The following is a 16240-nucleotide window of genomic DNA, read 5'->3' on the forward strand; positions in this document are numbered from 1 at the left end:
AAAAAATGAAAAAAAGTCCATATGACTTATTCAAAAGAATGCATGTTACATCGTACTTGTTTAGATAGTTTAGATAATTTAGATTTCGAAAGAGTATTTAGTTTGGATGAAGAATTCTAAATAGTTCAAATCATCAGAAAATGTAGTTTCAAACTTTATTCAATACGTTTCCTTCCCAAAGACTGAACTAGAATTCATCACATTTTTCAGTAAATACCTTGAAATATGACAGTTTTAAATTACCTTCGATAGTTAATTGATTGATTCATTGACTTCATAATTAAACTTTTATCATATTTTAATGTTTTTTTTTTTTTTTTACTTTTTAGATACTTATAATTGTGTCCAATTTTTGTGATTTAAAAATTTTCAAAAAAAAAAAACAATATTTGAAATTTATATGCATCGAATTATAATGATAAACTAAAGAAATATAACCAATGTAAATTTATCAGTTTATATAAAAGTGAAAATTACGATTATTATTTATAAATTTAATGGGTTTGGGAGGAAATTTCTCAAGGATTTTTCTTATAGTAGACGAGGATATTTTTTAAAACGTACACGTTTTTCTTTAACAATATTATTGGTCTATTGAGTCTCACTGACATTAATTAATTTTCATGAAACTATGTATCTTAGTGTATTTCATCCTTTCAGACCTGATGGTGCCATTTGATCTCACCGAAATCAACACTTGCCATCGATTTCCTTAATATTTCTGTTGCATGTTCTTATATGGCATATTGATCCGAAAACAGATGAATGTCCCAAAATATGTCGCAATATAATTGTATTAAATAATTAATTAGAATAACTTTTTAATTTTGTAATTAATTCATTAATTTTAATTATTTAATAGATATGCTTATTATTGATAATAATTTAATTGATAATTATTAATATATCTTAATTATGCAATGAATTAGTGGTTAAATTTATTATTAATTAGTATTAAATTTATTAGTGATTAAATGGTATTAAAAATTAAATACCATTTACTAATTATTTAACAAATTTATCATTTATAATTCTTTAATTAATCCTAATTTATTTAATTATTTTAGCAAATATTAGTTTTGACTGGAGAAGGTAAAATAACTTAACGTTTCTTAATTCTTTTCCTTTATTACATTTTCCTTGAATTATATTTTCTTTCTGAAATAAAAAATTTTATCTTCTAAAATAATTGGTTTCAGTGCATTACTTCAAGACCAGCTTCTAAACTTTTAATTTTCATTTTAATAAATATTATTTTAATTTGTATACTGCAATATCAAAACATGTTATAATTATTTAACATTATGTATCACAAAAACTTATTCAAAACTACATTCAAAATTAAACAATCTGATCTTAAAATTAGCTAGCAACTTATAAATACAAATCAGGCACACAAGATATTGCAATATATTAGACATGAATAGAGTTTTATGCTCAATATTTAAAGCATAACGTTTTGCAAAATTAAGATGAGAAGATTTTCCTATAATCCCTTCTTGAGGAAAAAAAACTATTGTTCTTTCTAAAATGATTGTTATTCTTATATGCTTGAATTCACATCTATATCTTTGAAATTGTGACAACGGCAAAAAAACGGAAATTTTTGCATGACCATGGAAGGAAACATTAATATTCAAAAGCTATTCTGTGTATTCTCACATAGTGCATACCAGTGTCAGAAGGCCATCTCGAAATATTTGCATATGACCCATGAATGAAAAATGAGTTTGAACTTATTGTATGAAAGCTCACACATTTTCCTTCCTATTATATTTTATTTACTGAATTATTACACTTTTAATAATAGCAGATCCAGAAATAAGAAAGAATATGTAAGGAAAGGAAAGAAACAGATTAATAAAAGTATTGTCTCTTTAAAAAAACATTTTATCTAATTATGGTGTAAGGTCTTTTTGCAAAAATACGTTCTCCATGAACTATCTGTCGGGATATTTTTGAGAACTGCTGATAGTTTATTGCAGCAACATTAAAAAACATCGTACAGAAAATTATATTTCATAGTTCTTGATTTATAGGATGATGTATAACTCATCCTACAAAAAGTCAGGGAAAGTGCACCCCAAGGCAGTAAAATTAGACAGGAATGCATAATGGGGAACCCCGCCCAGATGAAATTGAAAATACATGAAGATTCGGAAATCACAAGCTAATAACATATCAAAACTCAATAACTGATGATAACATATAGATGTTACGCGCACATGTATATTTCGAAGCTACTTGAAATTCACAGTTATGAACATCTTACAAACAAACAGGTTGCGATACTTTTTGAAAATGTCCAGTGTTTTGTGAACAAGTGGAGTGGAAATTTGGACTTTTGCTATGAGATCAGCCTGCCCTTCATCTCAGCATTCAAAAACCATTACATGTTCTCCATATGCAGCTGAATCTTAATTGATTAATGCAGACGGACAGCGTCCTCTACGCCATGCAGACGGTATTTCCAGTTACTGCTCTCTAAAATGATTTCTTTGAATAAAAGCATAGAGCTAGGAAGTCTTAATAATTCTATTTACAAAATAAAGTAATTATAGATAATTAATTAAAGTAATTATGATAATTATAGTAAAAATATATAAAAAAATTTAATAGATAATGGACACTTATATCAAATGATATATCAATTATTCAAAACTGGTTCACATGATAAATTCACAGAAATAATGGCTTTGAAATTGGTAACAAAAGTTTTTAAAAAATAAACAGGTAGACCTCGATACAAACATGGGGAATGTTGCAATAAAAAAAAATTAGCAAGGATCCTTTACGAATTATGTTTCTCTGAAAATCTGTCATTGAATAGCAATTTTAATAATGTTGAATGTGCTTAAAAGATGTTTTCATATTATGACTGATAAATACATTAATAATTATGAAATAATACTAACGCTTAATTTATGTTGAAATGTATTAATTGCTTACAGATACGAATCACCATTTGTGAAAAATCCACTTTACTGAGAACTACATAGGTAAATAACAGGATTTGAAGACCTCAGGTTACATTTTACGAATTTCTTCTTACCTGTTTCGAAGTCATTAATGATTTTTTAATTTGTCACATGAAACCATTTTGAAAATTAATGTATTTCTTAATTTGAATGTCCTTCGACATTCATGAGGAATATGCTGTTCGCACATCAAATTCAAATTTACGTTTGCTCCAATTACGATTTTTTCAGAACCAAAAAGTTTCTTCAAGTGTTGTAAAAAGTTTCTAGATAACCTTTTGAATAAAAACTCCCTAATTAGTTTCATATTCAATCAGATTTAAAAGTAATTTTCCCTAATGTAGCCATGCCATAGTAGGAAAAAAATGTAGCATTAATTTGTAAAAAGTGAGCCTTGCCACACCTATGCACTCTCGCAAGCTGTGATCCCACAATTCAACAAAAACAGAGATAAGAATCAAGTATTGAATTAAACGTTTTCATAAAAACTCTATAAGAACTGATTCCGAATTTTTAAATAATGGTTAAATATTTGACATCAGTTTAGATTCCAGGCTTGTAAAGTTATAGGAATGCTCTAGGTCACATTTAATTCTTTGTCCTTAAAACTATAAACTGAATAAACATTTTGATGAAATGAAAAGTTGAATGATGTAATTCATTCTGTGAAGGTGCATTGCATACGAAATATTGCGAACGAAATTGTGAAAGGTTAACAAGTTATTTTGCGCGTACATGAATAGTTAGTGTTGTATATCCCTTTCTTGAAATCCTTCTGAATACCTTATATATATAAAAAAAATATGTTATAATTGGTTTTATAAAATATAGTAAAAAAGGCTGTGGAAGTAAACAAATTATAAATATTATAACAGATTCTACGCTACATAAAAGACAGGATTGAAATAAGAGCATTTATTATACGCTTAATTCATTATATGAAACAATTTAACTTTGGTTTGGTATGAGCATTTTTAGAAAATGGAGTGTGAGGTGCAGTTCAAATATTATGTTAGATTTCTGCCCATAATTCACAAAGATTCGTTTTCTACAGCCCTCGTATAGTTTCTAAATCAAAACTGAGAGCACAAAAAAAAGAAATTACCATTTTAATTTAAAAAATAAGTACGTAGAATATTCGAATCAGTTCTTCTGTCACAAGTAATATCCATGAATTTTTAGTGTTGTTCTAGAAAATTTCTTAGTTAGATTTAGATTATTAATTTTTAGAAGGAATTTACTAGCCTTATCTTTTTAAAAATGGAAATTATCTGTAAAAGAATACTAAAGTGGATATTCTATGTATTTATCTAAATGAAACTAAAATAAAAGAGCACAAGCAGTGGCATGGCGACCGGTAGGCAAAATAAGTAAAGGTGCACCGGGGGCCAATCTTAAGAGACACCATAAAGATAAAAAAAATATTGAGTTTGTATCATTTTTTTAAGATGAAATATCTTGAAGGACCGAAAAAATAACGTCATGTCCCAGGCGCCATTTGCATTTGCATTTGCTCAATCATTGATGACAGTTAGGGCCTAAAACTCATACTTCACCCGTAGCACCAATTGTTCTTTCTACGCCGCTGTGTACAATATTCATTTGTAGCATTCTTTCACAAATAATATCCATTATATCCAAGTTTTGTAATAAATGATATGAAGAAAAACTTCTTTCACATAAATTAACAATAAATATTTAATTAAATAAAGCGTAAAACCTATGAACTGTGTCTTGTGGTACTCTGAAACCTGCCTTTACGACCTTTTTCTTGTAATGAATTTTTGTTCAGATTAAGGTTGAAATAACCCTAAGTAGGGTGGAAGTATGCAGATTTATCACGAAACAAGGTCAAGTGGTTGAAAAAGAAAATGATTTTTCTATTTAATCTTCTCCTCTCTTTGTTAGAGCATCGCTTGTTGTGACATAATGCATGTTAAAGTTATGACATAAGAAAGGCAATCAAATGGTGTAATAATATGAATCTTGATTTTAAAGAAGTTCTGTTCAGAAGATTTCAGAAACACGACTATTATGGTAATTAGATTGCAAAATCGAGTTTGAGCAGGTTTGAGTGAACTTCAGTATGTGAGAATACCAATATCAGGTCAAGTTAGGACGGAAACCATTATAAAGTCTTGTTTTAAAAAAAAATTATATTTATTAGGCCTACTCTCCTAATTAAAATGCTAGACATATTTGAAAGCTTACTGCTGGGATTTGTTCATGCCAAAGGAAATAGAGGCAATAATTTTATATTACGAATAGGAAACATTCATTAACGACTCGGTGAAAGTGCAGAAATGATTTTTTTGTTGTTGTTGTTGTTTTCATGTTGTTAACTCCAATGAAATATTGCCATGCTCATTATATCAGCATCAATAAAAATACTTGATTGTGTTAAGAAAAAAATTAAAAAATCATATTTCAGTCTCGATTATGCTTGTGATTATTTGAAATCAAAAATAAACGAGAGTATGAATAATATTTATCTATCGGAAATGACTTTTCTTCATAGCACATTTAGTTTTAGTTGTTTCCTGTTGAAATTATAAAAGATTTTCATAGTCTGCCCATGAATAGAAAAAATATTTCATACATATCTTTCTCATTATTTTATATTATGATTATGAATTTCATAAGAATCATGTTATATTGAGGAGTACTTCAAATTGTTTAAATAATGAATTGCAAAAGTTTTCTAAATTAAATTGACCTTTATAATGACCTTTGATTCATATCCTAACAACGCGAACCATTCAGATTAATTTTCAACAATGAAAATTGAGTACTAATATGACAATACTGGAATTTCTATATTGTGATTTTTTTACATCTTAATATAGAATATATTAATCTTAAAGAAACTTGAAATTTTTCGATTCTAGTTTTTTTCTACGATAAAGAAAGACCGCCAATATAAATTATTATGATATTAAGCAAATTTGCAAATTCTCCACGGAAAATAATTTTTTAATTGTAATCGGATCATCAATATAGAATATTATTTATTAAGATATAAAAAGGTAAACAGAAAAATTTTCTTATCAGCTTATGCAGCATAGTTTATTTGAAAGCATGGTATTGATTTCACTTACACACGAAAAAATTAAAGGTTTTCCTTGAGAACTCTAAAAGCTGTAGTATAAAAACATTCTGAATGTTATAAAATCAACTTTTCCTTCACTTTTCCGCGTTGACATATGACTTCATAATGAAGAAACATAAACGTTTGATATATATTTATACGATAACGGCAAGTTATAAACTAGTTTTTAAGCAGATGTTTTGACACTTATTAATTAATCCACGAGCGAAAACTAATTTTTAAAAGGATTTTCTTTTTTGAGAATCAATGGTATCATAAATCAGAAATAATTTTATTTATTACTTTTCAAGTTGAATTATGTAAATTAAATTTCAAGTAAATTACTATATTAATCACTTCAGTTCATTTTTATTCCGTTTATAATAACATTTTAATAATTTAGCATATGAATAATCAATTTTAAAAATTACTTTACATTCTACATCTTTTTTTTTATTATTATTCGCATCTCATTTTTCAGAAACAAGAAGCGAATTTTTTTGCATTTTTGAATAAAATTCCAAAAAATAATTTTGAGTAGCTGAGAATGAATTCTAATAAATTTTTAAAAATTCAAACTGGTTATAATATGAAATACAATAGGCAACTCAACAAGAATTATCTCATCTTATAAGTAGGTTCTAATGCCATCTATAAGACTGCATCTTCCTTTTCAGAATCAATTTTTGCATCTTTCTGCAAAGTTTAAAATATTTAAATAAATTAAGATGTATTTAAAGTTTTTAGGAAACATTGGAAAGACTTCGAAATTATTACGTTTAAAAAATTTATTATGATAATTTTTTTGTGGGTTTACTTTAGAATGGCTCAAATTAACATTGTATCAGCGGTTTTGAGACCAGAAACAACACACACAAAAAATATTGTTTCGAACTTTCTATTTTTTTAGTAGCAAAGTTTAGAACCATCTGTGAGATCAAGGAATAAAATGAAAGTATTACACGGTTAACGTCTTATTTTAGAGCTCCATAGGATTATTTTGCTTGTTGGCTTGATAACAAGAAAAACAACTCTATGGACACCCTACTCTTTAGATCTTAACTCCACGTGGATGCATTGAAAACAATGTTTGATCAGAGAAAGCTGATTTAATGTGAGCCAGGTTTACATGCTCTTAGGTTATCATCGGGTATCGGTTACTCGGTCTTTTCGAATGTTGAATTCATAACGATTATAAGCGAACTCTGATCTATTATTTATTAGACTTACTAATTGTGATCACTGTAACTAAAATAGTACAGCAGTGGTCTCATAACTAGCCATTCACCACAATTCTCTTTTATTTCTGTGCCTGAAAACAATGAGTTATTTGTTTTCAGTCTTTTATTATTTCGATTTGTCTTCCCAAATTAATTTTAATGGAATTCCCGCACGAATAATTATTTCGATTTCCAGTGTTTCATTTTAAAATATTTATTTTAACTTTTGATATCTAATACTGAAGTATGAATTTCCTCACATTTAGCGGTATTATGGAATGTCTATAAAAATCTGTCATCCCATATTTATTCAGTATATTGCTTTATTTTTATGAAAGAGGTTTTACTTTTTATTTATCGCAATATGTTTTTTCTTCTACTTATTTAAATGCCCGTTTTTTAAATGTAGGTTTTTTTCAGTTTTCTTTTTCCTTTTCCCAATAGATCTCTACCTGCAAGTTAAAGACTACTGCTGCTTTTAGAGGAACGGCTGCAATCATATTGCCGCATTGAAAAGAGGCAGCCGACTATCCTTGGCCGAATGGTCATAGCGCTGATCTCATGATCAAAAGATTGTAAGTTCGAATCCCGCTGGAGATAATGCGCTTCACAGTTAGTACAAATATTTAATTCCTTGATTTTATGTTTCCCTTTATTTCATGTTTCAGAAGATTCTGGACATTTCTTTAGTTTACCAGGGAAGTGTTCTGGACTTTTCTTACTGTCTCCAGAAAAGTATTCTGGAACTTTCCCTGCTAGTATAAAAGCAGAAGATTGGGCAGTTCAGAGTCGAGTTAATAAATTGGTTTAGCTCTACTTCTTGTGTGTGTCATTGCGTTCCACACTAAAGTATCTACGTGACAATATACTGAGTATTCAAAAATGATAAAAGATGACTTACAACTAATTTTTTTTTTTTTTTTTTTTGCTTTAAAAATTTTCTATTAATTATTGTTTGATATTAACATAATTTTCAAGGATTAATTTTTGTACTGTAAAATGTACGCTAAAATATTAAAATGCTAGATAAGAAAATACTTAATATTTAAAAGCAATGGTGGTTAAATAACATAATTTACTAAAACAATAGAAATGAGCAAAGAGATTTTTACATTGCTACGAAAATAATAGTCAAATACCATAGAATATATATCGCAGAGTCATTAGAATAAACATGTTACAAGTTTGTAGCATTCCCTCACGCTCTATTCTTTGATATTTCTCACTATATTGAATGAACCCGCGCTCAATTATTACTTTAAACTTAGTTGAGAAATCATACCCATTGTTGATTTTTTCCTTAAACGGATTCAGTGACAAAAAATATGCTAAAACTTGATAGCATTTAACCTTTTGATCCAGCTTGGATGGATGGATGACCGCAAACTGCCTGTTTGACCTACATAACAGCTGGACGTTTGAATAGATTTTTTGTCTGCGTAACAATAGCTATACAATCATTTAGAAATCTGCGATGTTCTCCGATAGGATAACGGATTGAAGAAATAAGCTTTCAAAAAACTTTCAGAACACAAATCAAATAAGCACTCTTATTTGTTGGGATTTCACAACATGGTTTATTTGGCAACACTATATATTTAAAAACTGTTTAATGATAAGTTTATTTTGAAATGTTGTTTTATATAAATAGAAGAGACAGATTTAGCTTGTTTAAGAATACTTAATTAAGTTTTGGATCAGTAATTATTTAAAATTAATTAAAGATGAACTGTTATTTAGGCATAAAATTGTTATTAAAAATTTAAATTATGGATTTTTCAAAACAGATGCAATTATTTAATTATTGTATAAGTAATGTAAAATATTCTATGAGTTGTCGATTTTTAAAAGATTAGTATGCATTAGTATTTAATATTATACCGCTAATTATTTACTAGCTTTAGGGATTTTAATCTTTTTATTACTAGAAACATATGCAACTTATCCCAAGATATAAAGTTTCTTTAAAATTTTTTCATTTCCTATTCTTGTCCCAGTATCGTTGAAAAATCCCACTAACTTACCACAAACATAAAATTGAAGGAAAGTGGATTAAACAATATAATTTAATCCTTCTAGCAAATATATTAATAATTAAGAATTCTATAATATGTGATGGAATAAACGTTAAATTCAATTATTGGCTATTTGACATTGAGAAACAGAATGTGTATGTAGCAATAATGAAAGACATATCCTTTGTGCATCTAAGATGGCCTCTCTCGAACAAATGCCGCGAAACTCTTTATTTTCTCAGCTTGCTGCTAAAAAAATTATAAAATAAAGACAAAGAATTAAATATATGAATTGCATTTCCAGCGCTAATTACAAGATTATCTCGATGTCATCTATTGATGAGGGGTAAAATTTTGTGGAACAGAGATTAAGACTAGTAGAAATAATGTTTTGTAATGTTACTTTATGAGTGTTTTTTTTATCATCCCTTTTATATCTGAGCACATTTGTATAATGTATCTTTTAACTATTCTATAAAATATCTGTTATATAAAATAAGTGCAGGTGATATAGCTCATCTAAATCAACGCGAATGTCAAGGCGGACAACGTACCTAACAGAATGTGTTAATATAGACAAGAATTTGAAATAAATAGAATTTTGTTATAAATACATTCTCTATTTTGAAATAAGGAAGTTATAGAATCTTGGAAATTATGAAAACTTAATGGTGACCCACAAATGGACAAAAATGAGGAAAATAATATATTTATGGAAAATTTCCTTCGTTTATATAAAAATGACTCTTAACATTAAGTAAGACAATTATGTTAATTCTGTAGATTTAGGTCGCGTTCTGATTCTACAAGAAGATTACTAAAATATAGCGAAATTGGGAAACAGAAATATCTTCACAATTTTTCAATAGTTTCGTTATTGAATAAAATGTTGCAAATCGTTTTGTTGTCTCGTCAAAAAAAAAAAAAAAGTAAACAAATCATTTGTGAAATATTTTATTTTTATTAATCTAAACAGTAGTGTAATTAAAAGTAAAATATCGGACAAAAATAAATGGATTGCTTACATCCTTAAACGTGCATTCAAAAATTAAAGTTACACGTATTTGAAATTTAAAATAAAAATAATTAAATTATATTAATCAAAAAATAATAATTATATCATTGAATAAATACAATACGGCTGATAATTTTAAAAAATTGACATATTTGATACATTTTGTACTCAAATGTATTGATATATTGTTGATAAATATTGTATTCAGATATTGTGTACTTTGTATGACATTTCAGTATTATGATGAGGTTAAAAGGAATAAGTTGATCACAAAAGAATAGATTTTATAACCGTTTTTGAACGTTTCTTTCTGTCTAAAACTGAGCTGCAAATGGAAAATAAATGCTTCTGTAATACCCAAAGACATTTTCTTGGCTTTAAAATATCAAATACTCCTCAAAATCGTTTTCATTCTACCAAATCAAAGTCCATATTCAAGATGGTGCTTATTATTTGTTTTCATTTTTTTTTAAATCAAAGCTATTTTTAATCATTATGTTTGCAAAAACGTTGAAATCTTTTTGCCAAAATTTTTATACTACGCAAAAACATCTAAATGCAGATTTTTCTAAATTTAGTGATTTATTAACTGTAGTTTATGATTTAAATCTAATGATATTTTTTTTTTCAATACGCAAGCTCTAATTAGATCATCTTTTATTATTGATAATAAAAACTTTTGTGTTAAATATTAAAAACATTTTATTTTTAATAAACTTGTTTCATTTCTAAAGGACATCAGAAATTCTTTTATATTGGACCAAAAATAAACCTATTTATGAAAAATAAATTTTAGAAAAAATTGAAAGCATGTTATTTTTTTATTTTTCAGATGCATTTTTTTGTTGAGTTTCATGCTCCGATTACAATTTCGTTATCTATTTGAAATGACCACATATTTTTTTTAAAATTTTGAAAATCTGAACCATACTGAAATAAGTACATAAAATTAGATATTGACATAGAATATTGAAAAAATTTTAAAAATTTAATTTCTGCCATTGTCATTTTAATAGTGTTTTTAATAATTGGGCTATTCCTAAGGAATCAAAAGAAAGACTGCGGATTTCTTTAGACACTACCATTCTATATCATACTAACGTTGATCATACCACGTCTTAAAACAAGTATTAATGAAAGCGTTAAGCATCAATGAAATCTTATTCAGTTGTGAAATGAAATAAAAAGGAGGGCTAAGCGGAAAGTCACAGATTATACTTCGGAAGCTAAAAACTATGAAAAATAGAATTCAGCACCAATGTCTCGTGTATAGAATCCTTCCTGCTGGGGGCACCTCAAAATGAGGATGAGAAGCTTCCGGTATTGTGGATGATTCTCGCCACTCTAGTGGATACAGAAAAAGTTGGGGGTCGGCTACCTCCCATCTATGATTGGACGTACTTCCCAAGGGAAGGGTTGTACCGTGGCCGATGATGGCCCTTACGAACTCAACCACAGTTCCCGCCAGTGTTGCTGTTGCGGCGGTCTGGTCATTCGGATTTTTTCATGTGCTCCCGGAAAAATGGGAGTAGCTGGTTATAGGTTATGTATCGAACTAAGAGACATGTCTCATCATCGGAGATGACGCCGTTAAGCATCAAAACACTGCGTCGATTAAGTTAACGAGAACCTAATTATTGAATCGGCACGTTTCATGGAATGGTAAGAATACAAGCCTAAATCGATATCAGATTGATTCTCATTTCTTGGCTGTTTATAGAAATGAGTTCCGAATTATCATAAATATTTTGCGAATCAAACGAAATTCTGAGGTTGTTCGAATGACTCAGTTTGAGTTTTCCTTGAACTTGCTAAAAAATATTTGATTTTATAAGCTTCAGTGTTGTAAACTAAGTGTTGCTGATTAAAACAATTAGCTTCTTAGATTATATTAATTTCAAAAAGAAAATACAAGTTGCATTCATATTCATAAAAATTATGAATAGATTAAATTAATGAACGAATAATTATAAAATTTCTAATAAATTTAAAGACTTTTCACCATTAAAAGGGAAACATCAAATATATTTTTTTGTCATTAGTCTTCATTTTGTTTGTAAGCAGATTCTATTCATAAGGTTTTCAGCATTCATTATTTATCATTAAAAGTGATGATCTTTTGTAAATATACAAGGTAATTTATTTTGAATAGCCAAGCATCCTTATATTTCCTATGTTGAATAATTCTATGACTAAACGTCACTTAAATTACTTAATTTACTCCAATCTGGGTTATGCAAATCATAGTAATTTGAATATCCTATTCATTTTGTACTTTCGTAGCCATTACGGTTTCTGAAAAAATGAGAACTGAAAACCGTAAAAGGATTGGTTCAAGACACCGCTTTTATTTTTATGTCATTTTTGTTACTTTTTGTTTGTTTGACACGAAGAAGCATGATTAAGCACTAACTTTCGGTCCATTTCCCATAATACATGGCATAATAGTTTTTGCTCGCTGTTTGCCCAAATTTTTAGAATCAAATAAGTTCCAACGAGGACTTAGTTTCAATTGAATGAGCTTAGATAATTAATTTAATTAACATTTTTTCACTCTTGTAAAAAAAAGCATTTTTATTTTCGCTACTACAGGTTTAAAGATGATAATCTAGATTTTCGCCATGAGATTAAATTTGCTTCCATCTTGAAATGAGCAGTTATTTTCAAGGGCTGAGAAATCATATGAATATTTTGCTTGTGCATGATTAGAAAAATTCCATCATTGCTCAAAAGAGTTCAAGAGTTCACTTGCATAGAAAAAAAATAGAAATAAGTAATGCTACGTGGAATATAAAAAAGGAAATTTTTTATTGGAACTCCAAATTTAATTGAAAGTTTCAAATTATTCATACTTAAATTTTCATTAATTGTCAATTAGTTCAGCAATTTTAAGGAAATAATTGCAATTAATTTAAACTTCAAGTATAATCCAACTTATTGAGTCGTATTATGCTTATTTATTAACTGACACCTTATGTGTTAGATTTAATAAGCAATAAAAATCGTCACTTTTTTATTGCCATTGAATAAAAATGCTGAATCAACAAATATACATACTTTATTCAGATGACGATTCGATTTTATTATTTATCATCGACTCATAACCGATGGAAAAATTGCAAAATTTTCTCTTGTGAAATTTGTCGGGATACAATACACCGAGATTCTAAAAAGTAAATTTAATCTCACTATATAATAAATAAAAATTGTTCTCTGTTTCAGAAACGGTAACTCGCTGTTAGAGAGCAAAAAAGCAAAATTCTCGTGATATGAAACGAAGTAATTGAATACGAATGGATATATAAAAATAGATAAAAAGAACTTTAAAGAAACAATTTTACCATTGAAAAGATTATTTTTATCGAAAATGTAGTGGACGTAAAAAAAACTCCCAAAAAAAGCGTGAGGCTCAGATAGAAAGTATTTATATAGCTTTTAATCTTCATAATTTTTATGTTTTTTTTTTAAATTTTATACGAGTGTCTGGAATTTTATTATTTATTACGATACTTACTGGGTTTTATAGAATTTTTCATTCGTTTTCGTGCATCATGATTTTTTTTATTTGATTTCAAGATTTTTGATTTAAAAAGTTATTTTTATTTTTGTTAAACGCTGTATTAAATTCATTATTTTCTCGTTTTTAATCAAGTATGGCATTCATTGAGGCTTGAAGAAATATATAAAACACATAAACCTTAAATGGGAATCGAACTCAGTCACCTAGCACAGCAAAGCCAAACGAAGCTCTAGAGTGATTAAACCTTACTCGGTGACACGCACGACATATGTAATTGTTCAGGTTTCGTTAAATTTATGTGCTTATTCTTAATAGTTATACAAAAACTCAATGAAGAAAATTCCCTTCGACGTATCTATTTTTAACAATAAATATTTCAATTTTTACATAATCTATATATTTGATAATCGGCTAGAATAATAAATATTTTAGTTTGAATTTGTAATTTTACTGTTTATAAGACTTAATTTTTCATTTTTTTAATTCTAAAAATATTCTCTATTTCTTATTTTAATTAATTTTTTACCAAAACTATGGGTGTAAAACAAACTGGTAGAACCATGAGATTCTGAAAGAAACATTTTAAGTTATTTGGTAATTTAATCACATTTATATGTTTTAACTTTCAATGAATAGACAAGAATTTTTTTAATGATGATGTGCCTCTCAATTTCTTTTTAATATTATTTGATTTTTCATAAAAGAAATATTTTTTTTTACTTTTTGCTATACTAATAAGACGGTGTATCAGACCCATCTTTTATTATTTTCTAATTTTTAATCTTTTTTATATATTTGATACTTCCTGATTACAAATATCATAGAATTTACAAAACTTAATATTTCTCAAATTGAATTCTATACATTATCATCACTATGAAATGAAATTTTACTAACTAAAAAAATAAATTGATAATTGAGGGCTCAAAAAACTCTAATGCCTATAAACTGTGTGGAATTATATAATTCCAGAGCATAAGGATGTGAATAAAAAACTTAATCATACAAGTTATGTAAAAGTGTATAAAAATGTATTAATTTTTCATCAATTTCGACTAATTAATTAAATTTTAAAATTAAAATATTAGAAAACTCACAAATAATTGGAATGGAATTTACGATTTTACTGTATACATTCAAATATGTAATAATTATTTATACTGAAAAAATAAAGTATTTACCTCATAAACACTTGATGATCCCAGCTTGTAAAAAAGCGGCATGTAGATATATGCAACGGTGGGGAACATGAAGCAGTACGCTACAACTACCATCCAAAATTGAGTGCCTGTTAAATAAGTTTCTGCTGGAATACCCAACATGGGTATGGCTGACATGAAACTAGCCAGAATCGACATAGCTACTGGAAAAACTCCCATCTCTTGACCCCCCATGAAAAAGTCCTTAGTGGTCTTCTGCTTGTTTCCAGTGCATGCATAATAAATGCCGATCGCAGCAGAAACTCCAAGCATAGCAATAAAAATTGCATAGTCTGCTATAGTAAATCTTGATAAAAGTTCTTCTCTTGTGCTATACATATTCATGGTTGCAATGGCCAAACAGAAGAATTTTTATGAAAAAAATATGGATCAAAACTGCGGAAATAGTTTCAGACAGAGTTCTCTTAAGTTAGTTTCTGCTATAAGGATCGGGGGGTATCACCTCATGTTCGTGCTCAGTTCAGAAAGAGCACTGCCGGCTCCACATTCAAACAACCGCTTTTAATACCGGTAATGAAAAAATAATCGCACAACAACTTTGCGGAGGCTGGGAGAGGGAGAGGGAGTTTGAGAGAGAAAGTATGAAACGTCACGGCGAAGTGTGTCAGTCCGAGAAGATACGTAAGTTTTCCACTGAGATTGAAAGAACGTGGAAAGTTAGCCTTGGTCTTACTCTCTCTCAGTTAATGCTCTGCTACGGATGGACGAGTATAACTGTAATTTCCCGCTGCATGTTTACATATAGAGTATATCAACAATTGGCGAATTATTGCCAGTTTTGGCGAAAATAAGTAATATGTATTTGCGTTGCATATTTTTAGGTAAGGTAGAGGGGAAAAAACAATAGCAGAGGAGAATTTGCAAGTTGAAATGTTTCCATAGAAATCTTTAAATTTGTTTAGCTTTACTGGAGGTATTTCGTCAATGAAAAGAAACACCGTAAAAAAAATCTGACAATGAAATCAAAACTGTTTTACAAATGATTTTTTTTTCTCTCTCTTTCAAAACAATTCCTTTTTATTTTCGAGAAGAACAATAAAGGATTTTCTTTAATGTTTTTGTTCAGTAAAAACAGAATAGGATTATGAAATCGTAAATTCGGGAGATGTTATCGCTCTTCTGCGTGTTTTTTATTTGTGAAGATGACTGAAGACTTAATTTCTGACATTATAAATGATATTGAA

At 28.1% G+C, this 16240-nt stretch overlaps 1 protein-coding gene across 1 annotated transcript in view; it reads right to left on the reverse strand.

The window, feature by feature from the left end:
* The window catches only part of LOC129960101 (sodium-coupled monocarboxylate transporter 1-like), a 56897-nt gene extending 41153 nt beyond the window's left edge, over positions 1-15744 (reverse strand). The window contains exon 1 of the mRNA XM_056073218.1: positions 15018-15744. Within this exon, the coding sequence (XP_055929193.1) occupies positions 15018-15380 (363 nt within the window). The 5' untranslated portion in view covers positions 15381-15744. The remainder of the gene's footprint in view (positions 1-15017) is intronic.
* Positions 15745-16240: the final 496 nt, after the last annotated feature.

This window comes from Argiope bruennichi, chromosome X2 (genome assembly GCF_947563725.1).
Source record: "Argiope bruennichi chromosome X2, qqArgBrue1.1, whole genome shotgun sequence".
NCBI classification, from domain to species: Eukaryota; Metazoa; Arthropoda; class Arachnida; order Araneae; family Araneidae; genus Argiope; species Argiope bruennichi.